The following is a 21439-nucleotide window of genomic DNA, read 5'->3' on the forward strand; positions in this document are numbered from 1 at the left end:
GCCCAAGGTCACCCAGCTGGCATGTGTGGGAGTGTCCAGGCTAATCTGGATTCCCCAGATAAGCCTCCACAGCTCAGGCGGCAGAGTAGAGAATCAAACCCGGTTCCTCCAGATTAGATACATGAGCTCTTAACCTCCTACGCCACTGCTGCTCCCTGTACGAGTCAGTTTTGAGTTTGGGGCAAATCCTGCAGCATCGCTCCCCAACATGATGATGTCATTTCTGGTGACAAACTAGAATGCCACACACAAACTCGATGCTGGTGGGTCTGTCCCTACCTCCCAATTCTTCCCATGGGTTAGCTGACAGCCGTAATATGAATTGCTGGATGAGTGGAAGACCTGAGAGCTGCTGCTGCCAACCCTGGAGAGCGGGAGTCAGAAGGAGTTGCTGTCCAATTGAGCAATGGAGGATCTAGTGCAAGGGTCTGCAACCTGTGGCTCTCCAGATGTTCATGGACTACAATTCCCATCAGCCACTGCCAGCATGGCAAATTGGGGAAAAATGAGAGGTGCTGGCATGCAGCATCCTTGTCCTTCCCCCCAATTGGCCATGCTGGCAGGGGCTGGTGGGATTTATAGTCCATGAACATCTGGAGAGCCACAGGTTGCAGACCCCTGAGCTAGTGAGCAGGAGTCGGGAGTTACTGTCAGATTCAGCAATGGAGGAAAGGAGTCAGAAACAGTAAAAACAGACTGAAGGACAAAAAGGAAATGTGTTTTTTCAGAAATGCAAATGATTTTTAGAAAAGAAGGAATACTAAGGTATAAAATGGGGCAGTTATGCGATGGGAAAAAAGAAAGGGGTGACTCTGGATGCAGAAATCTCTTGCATGGGAAAAAAGGGAAGAGTTGAAGCACGAAAGGGCAAAGGGACGTGTGATGGTCGGGCAGGATAGCGCAAGAGGGTGTTGAGAAAGTAGGGTGAGTGGAAAATGGGGCTGTGGAACCTATGCGAGAGGAAGTACTGACTGAGGGGTGAAAGTGCTGACCTGTGATGGTGTGGAGAGATCGTGCCATGAGAGGCCTGGTCACTCAGGAGTGGTTTGGAGAGAATGTATCATTTTGGAAGTGACTGCAATATCCCTGAGATCAGTTTTATACTTGTACATTGCTGCCAAAAGCATCTTTGCAGTAATCTTTTTTTAAAATACCCATTTTCCATTTTTTTCTTCTTCTTTAGGATCCAGCAGAAGCGTGTGTTTGACACTGTCAGAGCCGCTAATGATACTCGTGGCCATCCTGCCCCCCTGCCCATTCCGGGGTCCAACCGTGCGAGCGTCGTGATGACATCGAAGCCCTTTCACTCTGGCTTCCAACATATAGAAGGAAAAGCATGTTCCACTCAGAGCAGCCCAGAGAGCATTTCCAAGTAGGGAATTAATCTGTAATTCAAAATATTATCTTGACAAACTGCTTATCCCAAGGAGCTTCCTGTGTTTGACCATTGACTTGGGCGTGGATGTGTGGGATCGAATAGTTCCAGCTATCCTAATTGACACTGGAATGTATAAATTTTCAGCATGGTTTTCTATTTAGCATCCTGTATTTTATCTCTGCTTGTGAGCATGGTTTTCTATTTAGCATCCTGTCTTTTATCTCTGCTCTTCTCAACAACTCCACAAAGCAAGAAGTGAATACACGTTCTCCTCCTCTCAATAGAAGAAGAGTTGGATTTATATCCCCCCTTTCTCTCCTGTAGGAGACTCAAAGGGGCTTATAATCTCCTTTCCCTCCCCCCCACCCCACAACAAACACTCTGTGAGGTGGGTGGGACTGAGAGAGCTCCGAAAAACTAGCCCAAGGTCTCCCAGCTGGCATGAGTTGGAGTGCACAAGCTAATCTGGTTCACCAGATAAGCCTCCAGAGCTCAAGTGGCAAAGTGGGGAATCAAACCCGGTTCTCCAGCTTAGAGTGCACCTGCTCTTAACCACTACACCACGCTGGCTCTTACTTAGAACTAAACTACATATTATTGGATCTCCTGATTTTTTTTCCAAATCAGCCATTAATGCCGGGAGAGAGAAGTTCTTAATAGAGGTAGCCCATGGAGTTAATGTTACCCGTTGAGGGTGGTGAGTGTTAAAATCCTGTTCACCTAGCACCCTATCCCTGTTCCAAAAAACCTTCCCCTCTTCTCCCACCACCAAATTGCTATTTAATGTAAAAAAAATTACAGATCTCCCACATAATATGTAGTGCTGTATCGACTATATACAGTAGCTTTCACAGTTAGACCATTGCAGAAAAGGTAACTTTCTCAGCAAGCAATGAGGAGGGCTGATTTTCTTATATAGTGCAGATTTGTTTTTGCTCAGATCTGCCATCTACTCAAAACTCCATACACTGTGGATAAAAATTCTTCTACCTTTATGTGTAATGATAGTGCAGGGTTTTAAGATAGATTGAACAGTGGGTGGAATTTCTAGCAGTATGTCAGGTGCACTGCCCACGGCTACAAACAAACCATAGTTTGGCAGTTTGGATGTGACTGTAAACTGTGGCTTGCCCAAGCCAAAGAGGGAATCCATGTATGTGCAGGAGAAAGAGTGAAAGTTGTGAACACATGAAATTTCCTTACACTGATCAAATGATGGGTCTGCTAAGCTCAGTATTAACTACTCACACTGACACAGGCCCTCCTGGGTCTCAGGTATAGAGACTGGCTTCTATCAAGGATCGACTCTGGGATTTTGTGCATCCTGAGCAGATTCTGTGCCACTAAGCCACAGCCCCTCTCAAGCCTCCGTGTCAGGCCTGGCTCGCACTGGGGCCCGGCATCACAGGGCTGGAGCCAAGGTCACACCTGCACTTGCTAAGTTGCCATCTTGCAACCTTGTTAGGGCACGTGGGGTAAGAGTAAGCTTAATAAGCTTTGAGTTTCCGACAAGGAATAAATTAAATAAATAATTCCTTTATTCCAAACCCTCAGAGGGTCTGCTTTAGGAATCAGAGGAGTCTCCCTGAAAGCATACAAAAAAGTCACAGTTCTTTATAGGATAAAGACAGCTGATGCATCATGCATAACATGTTGCAAAGCCAAACCCTGGTCAATTCATGATGTTTCAGTATCTCCCATCATTGCTTAATCATGGCTATACATTGTTAAATAGCATTCTTAAGGAATATAGTTTCTCACAATGGCTTGGACTCTCTTTCTTTGCTTTAATTCTGCTTCTTGGTCAAGTTATTTTCCTCCTCACACACACACACTTTCTCAGCTCCATTGCTAAGGAAAGCTATCCTTTTCTTTGGAATGTGGGAAGAGACAATAGGGGCTGTTTTGGAAAGCAAAGTGTCTTTTTGCTATTTCTGAGCAATAATTTTAATCACTTAAAATGTCTCTCAAGAAAACTTGCTATTAAGTTTGCCACTTGCTTAAGTTCTTTGTGTGTGTGTGTGTGTATATGTGTATATATGTGTATATATGTGTATATATGTGTGTATATATATATATATGTGTGTGTGTGTGTGTGTGTGTATGTGTGTATATATATATATATGTATATATATATATATATATATATATATATGTATACTTCAGTTGAAATAATCCATTTAAAATGCTTTTATTTCTTTTCATTTTCTGGGTCTGTGCTTTTAGATATGCTTTAGTTGAAGATATTATTTTCATGAGCTCTTTAATCCTTAATATTGAAGCATTAATAAAAGCATCTTTTCTTCTGGAAATGCAGGAACACTGGAATGCTTTTCTTCTCTCTTAACATGACTTTAAGACACTTTTCATGATTCTGGGCAAGTTTGACTTTAAGCTTGGGTATTTTTGCTCTGAACTCTTTTCTCTCTCCATTATTTTCTCCTAAATAATGGGGAGAAGGAAGAAATAACCTTCTGGTAAATCTAAAAAATCCTTTTCTTTTCCTCTTTCTATCATCTCTCTCTCTTACTTTCTATCACTTGCTATTTCCTTCTTTACATTTCACTCCTTTCCTTCTGCGCTAAAAACCTGAGGGCCTTTCTGTTTTTCTATGACTTGCTTGTAACTAGTGAAATATGCATACCTTCCCCCTCTCTCCCATTTCCTGGAGAAGGGAGTATGCCTAAAATTGGCTTTAAGTAAACCCATAACAATGCTGTATTCACACTATCCTTTTCTCATGTGGCCAATTGTGGGAATCATTGGGAGCAGGGTCATGGTTGAAGAGATATACTAGCTGCAAGAGGCAGAGCACCAGCTCCGGCTTTTTGCAGCCCAGGTCTTGACGCAGTTCAATAAAGCTCTTGAACCAATCTTGAGTCTCAGTTATTGACTGGAGTGACACTCGGGCTATGATTTGGCTGCTGCATCCGTGCTGGGTTGTTGCTGTTTTTTTAATTCTGTGTGTTGGCTACAAAAGTAAGTGTAGAGCAAGAGGAACTCTGCTACTGCATGGATTCTGATTTGGTTGACATAAAAAGATTCGGAGCCAAAAAAAAAAATTAATTTATTGAGAGGTAAAATATTCCTCAAGAAACAAGCAAAAGCAAAATAATGTGTCCGAAGCTTGAGTTTGTTGCCATACACACTAAACTAAGTAACTCTTTTAGTTACAGTTCATTTGTTTCACATTTCAAGTTCTAGCTCAGGGGTCTGCAACCTGTGGCTCTCCAGATGTTCATAGACTACAAATACCATCAGCCCCTGCCAGCATGGCCAATTGGCCATGCTGGCAGGGGCTGATGGGAATTGTAGTCCATGAACATCTGGAGAGCCACAGGTTGCAGACCCCTGTTCTAGCTGAACAGTAAACAATCTCCACTGTCATAAATACACGCATGTATATGGAGAGACTTTTCTCTTTCAACCACCTCAGTCTGAGGGCTTAGCTTAACTGCTTTAACTGCCGCTGATAGAATCTTCATTCTTTCAAAATTTCTCCCAGCATGCAATACTCAGGTGCCTCCGACTTCAACGGATTGTTAGAATGTAACATTATTGATCGGTAGTCACAGCTAAGTGGCATTGGCCTTCAGCTACTTATTCAGCTACTACTGCCTGGGAAGGCTAAAGAAAACCAACAGCGTTTTAGTGTAAGAACCAAACTTTTTAAAAATGTCTGCCATTAGGCTAAATTAGGCCTTTCTCCACAGTTAAGGTTGACAAATGTTATGGTGCCCGGTGTGTTTTTTTTGGAAATCTTTTTTCCCCCAATAAAACAGAAAGGGAATACTTAAGCTAGCATTGTTGAGCATCAACATAATACTGTATCTTTGGTATTGCTGGTAGGGACGATCCAACGCCAGGCCAGCCAGGGGTCCCCGGAGAAGATGACGTAGCCACCGCTCTGCACAGACTTACCCTCCGTCGGCAGAACTACTTTAGTGAAAAGCAGTTCTTTGAAGAGGAGTGGGAGCGAAGGATGCGCCTCCTGGCTGACCAGACAGGAGAACTTGCCTGCCGCAGCACGCCAGCAGAGAGCTGCCTTCTGATGGGCAGCAGCTCGGAACTTACTGATTCTTCCAGCACCTCCAGCAACATTCGCAGCCTCCTCCCGGAAAAACTTCAGATCGTTAAACCGCTTGAAGGTATCAGGCCAGTGCAGTGTGTTTTTGCTTTCTCGAGTGTGAGATGATCACTGATTTATTCTAAGGTGGAGTTGGGTCAGGATAGAAATCTCTGAGCCTTCTGCATAGAATAGGCATGGACTGATCCCAGTCTCTCTGGCTGCCTTCAGGTAGAAAGTCCAGCTTAAGCTACTGGTTCATGACATGTACAAACCTGGTTAATGGTAGCACTCATGCATCCCCTTCTTCCTCCCCTTCCTTGGAAATATGGCATGGTTGAAGACACTTGTTCATAAGGAAAGTCTTTGATCTATGTCCATTTTTTTCCCTTGGTGATTCCTAAATGCAGGCAACCTAGAGAAACTGGAGCCTGTTTCTTTCCTGTAAAACAGGAATTGTAATCTAGAGCAGTGATTTTCAACCAGGGTTCCGTAGTACCCTGGGGTACCGTGAGCATGTCCCAGGGGTACCGTGGCAATGCTAACCCCCCCCCCCTCACTTTTGTGGTGTCTCCTGCCGGCGCCAGCAAGAACATGGAGCTGGCTTGGGGCAGGGCCTGCCACAAGGTCAGCAACCACTTCCTGCCCCCCGCCCCAGTTCTTACCTTCACCCTGGGAGGGGAAGGTGGGGGAGGTGCAAGCAGGGGCACTGGGAGGGGAAGGTGGGGGGGGGGGATGGCAGGGGTACCGTGAGATATGAAGAGTAAGGTCAAGGGTACCGTGACATCGAAAAGGTTGGTAAACACTGATCTAGAGTGAAACCATGGCTGAGCATCCCAATCAGTTGGGAAGAAACAAACTCAGGTTTTTTCCAGGTTACTACTTTGGATGTCTTGGCAACTAGGAGGTCTTCCACTGCTCTCTGTGCTTGGACAGGAGACCACCATGTTTGTGCCTGCCACAAACAAATAATTTGTTCTAGAGGTCTGAGGGACTGAGGCAGATGACAAACTGGAGGCAGACAGTGACCAGGTGTTGTTTGGGACCTGTTGGTCCATGGTCTGCCTTCAGCTCTTGATATTTCTCGAGTTCCTCTCCTGGCTTTCAGTTTTTATGAAAAACTAGCACCCTGGATACCCATGTGGATATAAGTGAAGTTGCCTTATACTGACTCAGACCTAGATCCATCAAGACCAGTGTTCTTCAGAGTCTCAGGTGAAGGTCATTCACATCACCTGGCACCTCATCCTTATTGAAGACGTCAGGGATGGAATATGGGACCTTCTGTATACCCAGCAGATACTCTGCCACTGAGCCTTGTCCACTGATCGGATTCATGTAAGGACAGACCCTCAGACGAAGATTCCCTGTTGGTAAATTGGAAACCATAACCTCATAGTAGAGTTTGCAGAAGTGAACAGTCAGTAAACTGAAATCATAATGAACAGTTTTTAAAAGTGCCTTTGTCCATCTTGTTGTTCTGACTGGCTGCCTGAGACAAAGGACCCCGGGCATTTCATCTTTTTGTGCTGCTTTTCCTTCCAGGCTCTCAGACCCTCTTCCACTGGCAACAGCTGGCCCAGCCCAACCTAGGCACAATCCTGGACCCTCGGCCTGGCGTGGTCACCAAAGGTTTCACGCCCTTGTCCCAAGAGGATGTCTACCACCTGTCTGACTTGGAAGAAGATGAGGAAGAAAGGGATGAAGGCATAACGTTCCAAGTGCAGCCGTCTCCTTCAGAGGGAAAGAAGCCCACGGAGCCAAAATCAGTGGCAGGGATCTTCCTGCCTCCTCTTAAATTAGCCACAGCGCCCCCCACAGGTAAGAACCGAAGTTCTTGTTGATTTTTTTTCTAGTCAGTGTGACAGCTAGTCTCTCTCTGCTTTAATAACACTTTGGGCAGGCTTGTGTGTTTTTTAGTTATAGGAGAATTTGACTTGGTCCGTTCAGTTCTGTATACAAGAAAATGTAATTGGTGGGGAACACATCATGTCTGTAGCTTCTTCCTTGCTCCGAGCCTTATGTGCTGTCAGAGTGCCGTAGCTCACTAAGGACTGAGCCGAGTCAGGCTTAATAGTGAAAACTGTGTTCTTTGCATCTTTTTTCGGAGATGACGTTTTCTATGTCTATTTTTATGGACAATGGAAACATAACTTGTCCTGGACTGCAGGAATTGGAGGGAAGGGGCCTCAACATGGTATAAGGCCACAGAGTCCACCCTCCAAAGCAATCATTATCTCCAGGGGAGCTGATCTTTGTCATCTGGAGATCAGCTGTAATACTGGGAGATCTCCGGGTACCCCCTGGAGGTTGGCAGCCCAAGGTGTTGTGTTATGTGTCATCGAGTCTTATCCAATTTATGGCGACCCTGTGACTTAATCTGTGTGTGGTTAAGTTGTCATACTAGAACCTGGGTCATCAAGGTTCGAATCCCTCCTTGCATCATGGAATCTTGCTGGGTGGCTTCGGGCCACTCAGCGTAAGGTTGCCTGTCACTAGACATCAGAAAGAATCCAGGAATGAAAAAGGCCGTCTTTATTGAAGTTCTATGCAAGGCAAATAACCATCACTCCCCATAGCCAGATCTGGAAAGCCTGGGAATGATAGGGTTGGATACGGCCAGCAGAAACTCCTCCCTTTCCCCCCTCCCCCCACTCATGGTTGGGGAAAGGAGAAGAGAAGCGTTAAGTTGTTTATGTTAATGAGCTCTTCAGGTCACACAGGAAAGCTTTGTTATCACTGGCTGCCAAGTGCTGCCAGTCTGGAATGCAGGGGGGTGAAAGGGGAGTTGGAGAAGCTGAGAACAAAGCGAGCCTGATAGCGGGCCTGAGAACAACATGACGTCACCACACCATCAAGTCCCAGGCTCCCAGCAGAGGGCAGTAGCAGGCCTCATCAGGGGGATAATTTATTAGCAGCAGTACAGGACCATAGAGGACATGACACCAGAGACGTAGCTGGGCCAGAGTGCGTCCGGTGCACACTCTGTTTTCCACACTCCCCCTCCTGCAGCACCCTGCCCCCCCCCTTACCTTAGTGCATGCTGGAGAAGCAGCCTATTCCCTTCAGGCTTAAAATGGCCTTGTGGGAACTACACTTCCCTTTTGACCCTGGGGCTCCCAAGGGAAGTGTAGTTCCCACCAGGCCGTTTTCAGCCTGAAGGGAACAGGCCGCTTTTCCAGCCTGTACTGTTTGATGAAGGTACATATGTTTGGGGGGGGACCCCCCAGTCCCCTGGTAGCTCCGCCTCTGCATGACACTCAAACACTCTCAGCCCTGACCCTGCCTAGGTCAGGACAGGAGACCTTCAAGGAATACCAGAGTCATGGTGCGGAGGTAGGCAGTGGCCGACTACATCCCAGTGGTGTCACCGTAAAGCTGTGACTTGACAGCAAAAATAATGATGATGATAATAATAGTACTTAATGATCTCCAAAATGCTTTCCAGAGGGTGGGGACTTTTTTATGATTAAAATATGACAATAATCGGGTTCAGTTGATTTTGAAATTGTCAGGGGTTTTAAACACTTACTAATTCAGCATCTTAAACATTTTAACCTCCTCTTATTCTCCTTTTCATCAGACTTTCTTTTTTTAATTGTAGCTTCCAACCCAGGAAAATGTCTGTCCTCTACAAACTCAACGTTTACTTTTACTACCTGTAGGATCCTCCACCCATCCGATGTCACACAAGTTACCCCGAGGTAAGAAGGACCTTATTGATGTCCTCAGAAGCGGGCAGGCAATAAAACTGCTAGCTGTTCAGATACCATCAAGCACTATAGAGTGTCTGTTGCTTAGGCCTAAAAGCAGACAACATCTTATGAATTTGATTAATTGCATCACATATTTTAAGGGGACTATTTAACCGGTTATTCTTGCATGTGAATGTTATAGGTCTTTAAAGGGGGCGAGAGCAGACGGGCAGTGGCAGGTAGGGCAGGGGCCACCTCTACCCATATATCAAGCTGCCTGAGCCTTGAAATAAATAGATTGGGGCCTTCCTCCAAGACCTGGCCTTGTTTCAAAAGAGATTGGCGGGGAGGCAGTTTTGTTGTGGAACTCCTTCCCATAATCACCTTTTTGAGTGAAGATGCTTTTTGAGTAAAGGTGCTTTTATTCCACAAGGCCTTGGAAGATGTCCTGATTGCTTCCGTTGTTTCCCAGGTTTAACAGTTGGCTGTCCTGCTTTATTTATTGGTTTTTGCTTTCTGTCGGTCACTGTCCCTTTTCTGTTTCACACGCAACTTTCACTGATTCCTTTGCCGCTGTCTTTTTTAAAATATATATTGGTTTGGCGGGAGGTTAAATGTACTTCCGGTGATTTTTTGTTTTTGTGGACTTTTGTTGGGCTTTCTTTCCTGATCAGAAAGACAGTGATGCAGATGAGCCAGCGTGGCGTAGTGGTTACGACCAGGTGGATTCTAATCTGGAGAACCGGGTTTGATTCCCCACTCCTCCACCTGAGTGGCAGAGGCTTATCGGGTGAACCAGATGTGTTTCTGCACTCCTATATTCCTGCTGGGTGACCCTGGGCCAGCTCACAGTTATCTCAGAACTCTCCCAGCCCCACCTACCTCACAAGGGCTCATTCCGCACATGCAGAATAATGCACTTTCAAACTGCTTTCAATGCTCTTTGAAGCTGTGCGGAATGGCAAAATCCACTTGCAAACAGTTGTGGAAGTGGTTTGAAAACACATTATTTTGCGTGTGCGGAAAAGGCCAAGGTGTCTGTTGTGGGGAATGGAAAGGAAAGGAGCTTGAAAGTCACCTTGAGTCTCCTTACAGGAGAGAAAGGTGGGGTATAAATCCAAACTCTTAGTATTATTATTAGGGAAAGGGAAGGGCCATGGCTCAGTGGAAGAATCACTGCTTTGCATTCAGAAAGTTCCAGGTTTGATCCCCAGTGGAACGTACCAGGCAGTGGGTGATATGAAAGATCTCAGTCTGAGACCTTAGAGAGCCGCTGCCAGTCTGAGTAGACCAGGGATTCATTTGTTCACCATCAGCCCCGCCAGATGTTCATGGACCAATTGGCCATGCTAGCATGGGCTGATGGGAATTATAGTCCATGAACATCTGGAGAGCTGCAGGTTGGAGACTCCTGGAGTAGACAGTTTTGACTTTGATGGGCTGCTGGTCTGACTCCATATGCCAGATGTAGAAGCCCTTGATTCCTGGAAGCATTCCCCTCCTTCCTCTACTCTCACCATCCAAAGAGGTTTCCAATGATAATGTTCAATACACGCATCCGATTTGTTTTCAGTGCCTCCTATGGACCCCAGTGCTCCAATGGCAGCTGCACTACGAGCAATACGGTCACCAGCTCCCCGGCCATGTCATACAGGCTCAGTATTGGAGAATTTCTCACCAACAGAGGAGACTCGACTACCACTTTCAGCAGCACTACAGGCTTGGCTAAGCTCCTGCAAGAAAAAGGCATCTCGGCCAAGGTCTACAATAGCCCGGTCTTGGAGAAACCGCCCCTCCTTCCGTCCTTCAAGACTCTTGCTGTTCCTACCACGCCCCCAAATTCTCCCCTGCACTCTCCTTGCCCTTCCCCTTTGCCCTTCGAGTCTCGAACGAACGTGTCCGAAAATTTCTTAGCCTCTCGGCCGGCTGAAACACTGCTGCAGGAGATGTACGGGCAGAAATCCTCCAGCCTTCCTGACATTGGGCAGCTGAAGATGAACCTGGTGGAGAGGCTGAAGAAGCTGGGTATCGCCAGAGCTGTCAATCACCCTGGAGCAGGGGACGACAAAAAGAGCCAACGGGCGAGGGCGGCCCTGCCAAAGCAGGACTTGGTTGTGTACGTCAGCGCAGGCGGCAATCTGATGGGAGGGCTGAGGAGAAACCACAGCCTTCCTGTCTTGATTGGGGCCCTCGGGGGCCCCTTGGGCACATCCTCGCCTAAAATGGGGGTCCTGAACGAGGACTGAGTGGTTTGGCACGGGGGGGCTTTGGATTGGAACGAACAACGCGTGGACTTTGAGATGCAGGCCGTGGTGGTTGAAAGGATGTAGAAGAAGAGTCGGGGTGGGGTTCTAGTCATGTTGAAAAGAGGAGGGGGTGGGCGGGAGGGGGCCGAGTCTGCCCGGAGTATTACAAACAAACAAAAAAAGTCGACGAGCAAACCAAAGGTTCAAGTCTTGATACGGCTGAAATGTCCACTCCCCTTCCGTCTTGAATAAGAGGAGGCGGCAGAAGTCATTCCATGCTTGTTTCACGTGTGGAATAGTAAATATCTGCATAAGTTACTTTGCTGGATGTATTTTTTCAGATTTTATTGGAAAGGTACTATCACTTAGATGTGGTTTGGGGGGAAAAAAGGGAGCCGGAATAGTCCGTCAAATACCAAACAAGGGTTGCAGAAAGAACCAAACATTTGCAGTTTCTCAATAATCTGAACCTTCTTCTTTAAAAGCCGGGTGTTGCAAACCCTGCGGAGAAATTCCTTCATATCCAAGAGTGCAGATTTGTCGGGGCAGCTGTCCTGTTTCTGCACAGAACACTCAGGCAAATATTAAAGATGCAAAAGGGAATGGAATCCATGTGCTTAATTCAGGGTTTACATTTGACTTGAGCAGGAGTGTAGACTTAGCAGGCAAAGAGAGAGAGAGCGCGAGCGAGGTGCTCAACATCTGCCCGTGTTTGGGAAGCGCTTTAATTCATAAATTCCTCCTGCTGAAATAGTCTTGCAGTAATCCCACAGATTGACAGCACAACCTCAAGGTTAATTCTGCAGGATGAGTGACTAGAGAGGAACTGTAATCTGGGAACATATTTTTATAAAACAAATTGCTTGATACGTCAAGGTCTTTCCCCCCTCCTGATTTCTTGGAAGGCTTCCATTGTGCAGCTGTCATAGAGGAGGCAGTTATGGGGATGTGCCCCTTTTGCCAATTGTAAACAGAGCTTTGATGTCTAGTACAAAACAAGATGGCAGCTATCTTTGAAACCGCAGTAGCCGCAAATATTGGCATGGCTAAAAGAGAAACCTTCTTTCCCTTTAAAAAAAATGTTCCGGAGCTTCTGAATAAACCAGTTGGGGGAACACCTGCCCTTTTACAGCCTGTTGGAGGAGCAGATAGCAATTCAGTCTTTCTCAAGATGGCTTTGGAGAAAGCAAAAAAAATAAAGCACAAGTCATTCCTGCCTTCTGTTTTTGCCCTGACACTGTGGTCGAGGGAGGGAGGCCCTTGCAATGCTCAGATCCTACGCACATCTAAAAAAGGCCTCTCTCGCCAGTGTGGGAGAGTGCTCGAATTACCATGCCGTGCTTGCCGTGAGCACTGTGATAGTATCAAGGTTCGCCCTTACGGTTGGCTAATGGATGCAAGCTCCTTTCCGTGAGCAAATCCCAACCCGTGCAGAGGAGAAATTCTGTACGGTTTGAAAACGAAGCACAAGTAGTAGATGTCAGACTTTGCAAGAGATCTCACACATGAGCTCCAGCAATTGCAAGATGTATCTGAAAGTGCTGAATTGATGATCCAGAAACATATAATTGCTCTGTACTTGGCTGCGTATCAGAAACATGATTTCACCAGTCCCCTCGGCAATGTAGCCGGGGACTTTTTAATGGTTTTTTTTGGGGGGGCGGGGGGGGGGGAGCATAAGATTCTAAACATGCCAAACAGCTGCACAAGTGAGTGGTACAAACGTATTTATTATAGATGACTACATACGGGTTGCTTCTATTTTAAATTATAACCATATTCAGACATTTTTAATACTTTCAGTGTGTACTTTTGTGTTGTATAAAACCTCGCCACCTTCCGCTAACAAAGGGGAATTTTTGTTTTACTTCTGCTTACAGTCCAACATGTCCTGCTATATTTTTATAATACTCGGGAAAGTTCAGTTGGTGAAACGGTGGTGTTTGTCCAAGGCAGCCAAAAACATCTGAAAAAGGGGGAAAGCACAACGTTTCAACAAGCATAAAATATATGTGTCTGATTTAATGCAATGAGTAAATTCCTGATGCATTCTTTTTGGAAAAAAAATAGAATCAATGTGGGTTTCTAACTGACTTTGTAACTGCATCTGCTTTTTAATTTTCTGAATTTCTCATCAGCAGAGGAATTGAAACTTGTAAACCAGACTTGTTTCTGCTGACTGTATTTATGTTAAAATGAATTTTATAAGTATACTCAGTAAATGCACGTTCATATATATTTGAAGAGAGCTTTTTTAACTTCTCCATTTACAAAGTCATTGGAAGGTATCCAAAAAAAAAGTCTCGGCCTTAACAAAACAGAAAGTTAACCAGGTCCTACCCCGTGATAGGAAGCTGACCAATAAATTATCATCTGATCGGATGTCTCACAAAAGATTGTTCAGCCAGCAAAAACTTTTGAAATTGGTAGACTGCCTAGGTCCGTGGTGGCGAACCTTTGGCACTCCAATTGGCCATGCTGGCAGGGGCTGATGGGAATTGTAGTCCATAACATCTGGAGTGCCAAAGGTTCACCACCACTGGCCTATAACTTATCCAATTGGCCATGCTGGCAGGGGCTGATGGGAATTGTAGTCCATAACATCTGGAGTGCCAAAGGTTCACCACCACTGGCCTAGGTAGAAATACAATGAAACAGGATAGGCAAAGTTTCCGTAACTAAATAGGAAAGTCAGCTGATGAGCAGTTGTTGCTGACAGATGGTACTACAAAGCTGCCCACTCAGTGACATTCTTGGATCTGTGAAGGTGGGGGGAGGCTTCTGTGTCCACACAGGTTCTATTTGATTGATTGATTGATTGATTTGATTTTGTACCTTACCCTCCCCAGCTAAGGCCAAGCTCAGAGCGGCTAACACATTCTGAAGCACTACATAAGTTTATAGTTCAAATATATTAAAAACATGCAATACATTATAATTCCTTAGATGGCGATTTGGCAAACATCACCCACATATCAAATCTTGCTTCAGTTTGAAGGTCTGTGGGCGAGAGAAGAGGGCCGTAGTCTCGGGAGCCAGTATGGCAGAGTTTGGACATAGCGGTTTCAGGTGTAAGCCCGGTGAAAAATCTTGGTCTTACAGGCTTTGTAGACTTGGTTTATATCCTGCAGAGCCCTGATGTGTCTGCCAGGAAAGAATTCTGCCAGGTAGGAGCCAGGCCAAGAAAGCCCTGGCCCTGGTGAAAGACAGCCAAAGTCCTTGGGCTGGGGACCACCAGCAAATTACTGCTAGAGGACTGAAGTGTCCTCTGTGGGCAGTATGTGTGGTTCCAAAGATGCAACAGTCCAGTGGCAGGGCGCCAAGGGGGCAAGGGGTGCGTCATGCACCGGGAGCACGCCTGGGGGTGGAAAATCGCCCCGGCCCCTCCCCCTTTTCCCTGCAGCCCCCCCAGTGGCACCCCCGTGGCACACACAAACCCCACACCCCTTCCCACACTTACCTACGTTCCTTTTTTTAGTACTTGTTCAGGCTGAAAAAAGCGGCCTGTTTACTGTTCAGGCTAAAAACTGCCTGAGGAACTACAGTTCCCAGGAGACCTTGGGGTTCACAAGGATGATTTTTCAAAAAGTACTAGAAATAGAAAAGAAATGTAGGCAAGTGTGGGAAGGGGGCGGAGGCTTCTAATGCTGGGAGGGGGGCGCGTGGAGGCCACTGGGAGTGGGGGGCGGAGTGAAAAACACACTGGCAGCACCAAAGAGAGTAGTTCGGCCCAGCTACGCCTCTGCAACAGTCCCAGACCACTCAGGGCCTTAAAGGTTAGAACCAGAACCTTGAAGACGATCAGGAATTCAACTGGTAAGCACTGCAGCCGGTAGAGCACATGCTGTGGTTCACACTGCTAGACTTCATGTGAAGGAGTGGGGAAACCAATGCAGTTCACCAGATAAGAGTCTGTCGCTCACATGGGCTGATTCTGCACAGGCAGAACAGGTCCATGTGTAAGCCATTTCAGTTGCCAGTGCTGCCATTTACACAGCAGGTGCAGGGGCCAGCCGTGATTGCTGGGATCCCAGTGGTAAGAGGTGGCACGGTTTGCACAGGAAAAGCCAGCATGGCGTACTGGTTAAGAGCAGGTGGATTCTAATCTGGAGAACCGGGTTTGATTCCCCACTCCTCCATCTGAATGGCAGAGGCTTATCTGGTGAAGCAGATGTGTTTCCGCACTCCTGCATTCCTGCTGGGTGACCTTGAGATAATCACAGTTCTCTCAGAACTCTCTCAGTCCCACCTAGCTCACAAGGTGTCTGTTGTGGGGAGAGGAGGGGAAAGGAGGTTGCAAGCCACCTTGAGTCTCCTTACAGGACAGAAAGGTGGGATATAAATCCAAAATCATCATCATCATGTTTCCATGCGAACCATTGCAGCCAAGAATCTCCCCATACCAGCACAATATGGAGATCGCCTATAAGAGGATCCATTCTAATGGCAGCTGCCATAATGGTGGACGGAAGGGTGTGGTAATTGAACGCTTCCTGCTTGCTGAAGTTCAAACAGGCAAGCAGGAAGCATTTGAAACTAATTTAGCAGCTTTCTTTTAGCCCAGGTTCAGGCAAATAGAACAAGTCAGGAGTGTTTATGGGGCGAGTTCTGTGGGAACTCCCCCCCCCCATGCTTTTCAAAAGGGTCTGAGCCCATTCTATTTGGTCTGTGCAGAATCACCCATGGAGGAGTGGGGGATCAAATCCAGTTCTGCAGATCAGAGTCTACCGCTCTTAACCACTATACCATGCTTCCTCTTGTGTGAAACCTACCCTGTGGCAATGGGCTTTCAGGTTACCCCGGCCCAGAGGCATGGAAATTACCTCCAAATGTCCAGGGGCTTCTCTGCTCAGTTTTAACACGTTTCATAGTTAAAATTTACTATCTTTCAGCCAGTTTATTTTTGAAGTAGATTTAAAACACAAGCTGTTGGGGTAGCTATCTAGAACAAAAATATGCAGTATGTCTTTAAAACAATGGAAGCAAGTCGCCAGTGATTTTGTTTCCATGGTAAGAAGGAAAGCTAAAACTGCCGGATGAAAGAGAGAGAAACTGGAAGAAATCTCTGTTCTATGTCTGCCTTAAAGAGCTCCACATTTCAAGTCTGAAAATCCAGGGTAGACAACGGCTAACCAATAAGCTCTCTTGGAATGTACTGTAAGTTTTCGTCCACTATTTTGGATTGTTGTTCTACAGTCTAGAGCACAGGTGTCAATGATGGTTGCAGGGGAAGATGGGAACTGTAGTCCATAATAACTGGAAGGCTGTGAATTTGACACCTAGAAAACAGCTGTGTGTGGCCTCTGTTCTTGAAAGAGGGGGGCAGGGGGGGGGTTGGGGGGAGCCCAGGCCAGTCCAACCAAGGAGCGGTTGCCAGAGCCAGCCCCCCACCCTTGTGCTTTTCAGAAAAGTGGGGGATATTCTACGGGGAAGAGGGGACCAAAAATTGACGTCTTGCACATCTGCCAGCCCCTGAGCTGGAGCTTCCCAGCGCACCTGGGAGAGGGGGTCCAACCCCTGTGCAGAGTGCATGCCAACAGCCTGGGACAGCGCCACTCTGACCTCCGCCTTCGCACAGGACCTCATGTGCAGGTTGAGGGGGGGCTAACTTTCTGAGGCTATTTGGCCTGTACAAAAAGGGATGCCGGCAGCCCAGGACGACGCTTCTCAGGGCGCCGCAGGTGGAGGTTGTGGGCGACTCCGCTAACGTTCCAAGCCTCTTGGAGCGATTAGCCCCTTTGGACAATGGAGCCGAGAGCTTAGGGTGGCCTTTCTCAGGTGCCGCCTTCGCACAAGGCCGTACGTCGAGGTTGCATAGTGTCGGAGCCTCTTTGGAGCAAAAGCCCCTTTGCAGAGTGGCGCCCAGAGTCTGAGACGCGCTTGTAGTCCACGCCTTTGGCCACCGGAGGGCGGCAGCAGCGTCCCCAGCGGCTCCCCTGCACAAAGAGGCTGGGACACTCCCCAACCTCGACGTGTGGCCTCGTGCGAAGGCGGCGCCTGGGAAAGGTCGTCCTAGGCTCTCGGCTCCATTTTCCAACCGGGCTGCCAGGTCAAAGAGGATCGGGGAAGTCAGCGGAAAACACACACACACACACACACCCCCAATGACATCCACCTGCGGCCTTGTCATTCTATAAGGTCGTTCCCATTTCCCCTCTGCAAACAGGGAGATAAGCACAATCACATTTGGAGGTGGATGTGAATCCTGAGCGGACTGTGGGGCTGATTCTGCTCAGCTGTAGCAGCCGATCAGGACGAGGGGACGGGGGTCCCCAGCCTGGGCACCTGTGCCCAGCCCCTTACTTAAGTACAATCGTGAGGGAAGGGTGTGAGCGTGGCAAAATTGGGAGGGAAAACACTTTCAGCAAAATGCACATTTTTACCACTGTAAAAGGAAAAGGCAACTGATTCAGTCAACAGGACCCCAGTTAGAAGCAGCCAGCCTTCCTCCCGTCCTCCTCCTCCTCCTCCTCCTCCTCCTCCTGCGGAATGAGCAAAGGGGCGGACAAGATCAGCCCCATGCCCGCCTCCCTTTCCCGGGACCAGAACTGCCCCCACCCAGCAGCTGCCACCTCCTCCTGCCCCCCTGCAAGCGACAGGCCCACCGCCCCGCAGGACCAACCAGCCGAGCGCTCCTCCACTGTCAGCCCCTCCCCGCCCACCAGGGCCAGCGAGGGAGGGAGGGAGGGAGGACGGCCAGAGTCCCCCCAGCGACCACGACGAACCTCCAGCAGCAGCAGCAGCAGCAGCAGGCCCTGCCCAAGGGCCCCCCCTCCTCTCCCCCCTTTGGCTTCAGGTGGAGGCCAAGCCCCGCCTCCGTGGGATGCCTTCCCCCTCCGCACCTTTACAGAACGGCATCGCCGGCAGCAGCCCCCTCCCCCGAAGAACAGGGGTGCTGCTTGGGAGTCTGGACTCTGGGACGATACACCCCCATCCCCACCCCCGCCCCCACAGATCCCCCTCTGAAGCACGCTGCTTTTCATCCCCCAACTTCCGCACACCTGCCCTGGCTGCCCCCTCCCCTCGTCCTGATGGATCGCAGGGGTCGGGAGAGCCGACCCCTTTCCCGCCACGGCACCCTGACCTGCTATGGGTGAAACGGCCAATGCCGCCATTCTAACAGCTGTAGCCATCGGTATAGCGATCGATATAACGATCGGTATAACGATCGATGTAGCCATCGGTATAGCGATCGTTATAGCCATCGGTATAGCGGTCAGTATGGCGATCGGTATAGCGCTCGATATAGCGATCGGTATAGCGATCGGTATAAAGGCAATGGACCTTCTAATGAGGGCAGGCTGATTCTGGGGCACATTTCTGGGATGTTCCGGCTGCAGGGGATGCATTTTTGGACAGATCACCACCAGAATTTTTTAGGGATCATCCTGGACACTAAGGTTTATGATATAGCACCCCAAGTTTGCTGCACTTTGGTTCTAAAGGGAGCCAAAGGCTACGGACCCCTCAAAAGGGTAGACCCATACGCCTTAGCTTAAAGAATGGGGATAATAGGCCATTCCCTATGGAGGGTCCATAACTTTCTGGACCCCCAAAACCAAAGCTGCACCAAATCCTTGGGGGTTCTATCAGGACTTAGTTTCCAGATGATACCCTGAAATTTTGCTGCTGATACATTCAAAAATGCGCCCCCTGCAGATCAATCCCAGAAATTTGCCCAAGAATCTTTGTTCCGCATTGACTTTTCTGTATTGCTGTTGATGGGGGTTGCATGGAGTAGCATTTCTGAAGGCACAGTCTCAAAGGCTTCTTCTTAGGATCTCATCAGGAGACTGCCCTGATGATAACCCCCAGGTTTGGTGCAGTTTGGTTCGGGGGGAGGGGGGCAAAGTTATGGACCCTCAAAACTGTAGCCCCCATCTCCTATTAGCTCCCATTGGAAACAATGGGGGATGGGGCACCCCCTTTGGGAGTCCATAACTTTGCTCTACTTGAACCAAACCTCACCAAACTTGGGGGGTCTCCTGATGATACACTGATATTTTGGTGCTGATATGTCTAAAAATGCACCCCCTGCAGGCACCAATGTCCTGGTGCCAAAAAAAATTCACTTTTTCAGTGAATGCAAAAGACAGATACATGCATGATTTTTTCTGGTGTTGGATTATGTTGCTCATGTATTGGTTATAGTGTTTGGAACAAAATATGGGGCTTGATCCTAGTAGGCCCTTCATTTGTATCGTGTCCACATTATTTTTCCTCTATCAATTGAGGGACCCCGAAGGAGTGACGGTCGCTTTTCTTTTAATCTTTCAAAGAATTGCGGCTGCCCACTCTCATTGGGGGCCCTCAAGGGGGTCGCTCCTTGTCAGGGCTAACAATGCAAAGCATTTGACTATTGATTATTTAGTGTATACATGTATGACCCCTTGTGAGAATTTTGTTTGTCATCCAGTTTGCAATTTTCTTGAAGTAGACCTTTGCTATGGATATTAACCGGCTGAATTATTCTCTGCTCTGAAGGAACTCCAGGACTCTGTGAGGAGGGGGAGATTCTCTGATAGAATTCTCAGTACTCTCATCAACACAATTCCCATAATTCCTTGGGGGGAGCCTTGGCAGTTAACTTAGAATGCCCCCCTCCCCACCTCCAAGCTTCCCTTTGATTCTCTCCAGAACCATAATTACCACCATTCTCTCAATCTCTACTTCTCCAGCCAGCTAACACCAACTGTTAGAGTGATGTCAATAAGCAGTATATGGCATAGTAAAAAAGGTGGAAGGCAAGTAGATTTTTCCAACCTGCCCTTGTACCGCCTTCAAATTTTCTGCTCCCTGTAGAAGCTCAGTAGCCCTGTTTTAGTGAAAGTTTACTTCCTTTTCCTCAGTTATTACCTTTGTTTTCCTTGGAGAGCAGCCTTGCATGGCTTTAAATTCTGAGGCACTGTTTATGTCTTTCTGTTTGCAGGTGTTTGTCCAGACAAATTCCCGGATCAGCAGACATGCCTCAGGCAATCTGTCCTTGCTGGGATCCTTGGAAAATAGGATGTAAAAGACTTACAAGAAATTTGACAGGGAAACTGACTCAGTCGCCAACGTAAGTAGAAATTATTTGGATGCGGGTTATTGGAGAGGGAGAATGTTAAGAACTGTATGTAATGTGTCACGTGTGATACAGAATGACAATTCAATATGTGTAATGGGTAAACTTGGTAATTTATGTAAAGTGTTTATGTGACTTTTAGAAAGTGAATTAAATCAAGAAAATACCTTTTAAAAAACAGCCAAGCCAGTCAATGACATGTCCAGTTAGGTGGTCAAGTGCTATGAAGTTACAGCCAACTTATGGCAGCCCCGTACGGTTTTCAAGGCAAGAGATGTTCAGAGGCGACTTGCCATTGCCTGCCTCTGCGTAGCCACCCCGGACTTCCTAGGTCAGTAGTGGCGAACCTTTGGCACTCCAGATGTTATGGACTACAATTCCCATCAGCCCCTGCCAGCATGGCCAATTGGGAATTGCAGTCCATAACATCTGGAGTGCCAAAGGTTCGCCACCACGGTCCTAGGTGGTCTTTCATTCCATTACTAAGCAGGGCCAACCCTACTTAGTTTCTCAGGTCTGATGCAGTTAGCCTGAGCCATCTAGGTCAGGGTGTCCAGTTAAGGACTAAAAGCCAAGTAAAATGGGCTTTTCTGTAGTCCATAATCAAAGAAAGCCAAGAGGAACTATCTTCAGTCCTAAAAGGAGATTATTCCATAATAGACCATGTTAGATAAGCCCAGATAATCACAGAATAGAAGAGATGACTGCAGATATTATTTCATTACACTGAAACTACTCTTTGAAAAATCCTAGAGGGCTCACTGGATCCCAAGATGCTGCATGTTTGATCAGCATCTTGTAAAGCAAATTAGTCGTTATGGGTTTTCCAGGCTGTGTGGCTGTGGTCTGGTAGATCTACCAGACTTCAGCCACACAGCCTGGAAAGCCCATAACAACCAGTTGAGTCCAGCCGTGAAAGCCTTCGACAATTTGTTGTAAAGCAGACATTGATGAATTCATATGATGCTAGAGTATTTCCATCAAAATTAG

General features: G+C 47.4%; 2 protein-coding genes across 3 annotated transcripts in view; both read left to right on the top strand.

Moving 5' to 3' along the window:
* Nucleotides 1-13629, top strand: part of TRAK2 (trafficking kinesin protein 2) — a 61251-nt gene extending 47622 nt beyond the window's left edge. For both annotated transcript variants that reach the window (XM_048485987.1, XM_048485988.1), the window contains 5 exons: nucleotides 1184-1372; nucleotides 5228-5526; nucleotides 6990-7265; nucleotides 9049-9148; nucleotides 10713-13629. In XM_048485987.1, coding sequence (XP_048341944.1) covers nucleotides 1184-1372; nucleotides 5228-5526; nucleotides 6990-7265; nucleotides 9049-9148; nucleotides 10713-11385 — 1537 coding nt within the window. In that variant the 3' untranslated portion in view covers nucleotides 11386-13629. The remainder of the gene's footprint in view (nucleotides 1-1183; nucleotides 1373-5227; nucleotides 5527-6989; nucleotides 7266-9048; nucleotides 9149-10712) is intronic.
* Nucleotides 13630-16379: 2750 nt separating this feature from the next.
* Nucleotides 16380-21439, top strand: part of FLACC1 (flagellum associated containing coiled-coil domains 1) — a 36845-nt gene continuing 31785 nt past the window's right edge. The window contains exons 1-2 of the mRNA XM_048484461.1: nucleotides 16380-16542; nucleotides 20315-20443. Of these exons, the coding sequence (XP_048340418.1) occupies nucleotides 20349-20443 (95 nt within the window). The 5' untranslated portion in view covers nucleotides 16380-16542; nucleotides 20315-20348. The remainder of the gene's footprint in view (nucleotides 16543-20314; nucleotides 20444-21439) is intronic.

The sequence above is a fragment of the Sphaerodactylus townsendi genome, linkage group LG02 (assembly GCF_021028975.2).
Source record: "Sphaerodactylus townsendi isolate TG3544 linkage group LG02, MPM_Stown_v2.3, whole genome shotgun sequence".
NCBI classification, from domain to species: Eukaryota; Metazoa; Chordata; class Lepidosauria; order Squamata; family Sphaerodactylidae; genus Sphaerodactylus; species Sphaerodactylus townsendi.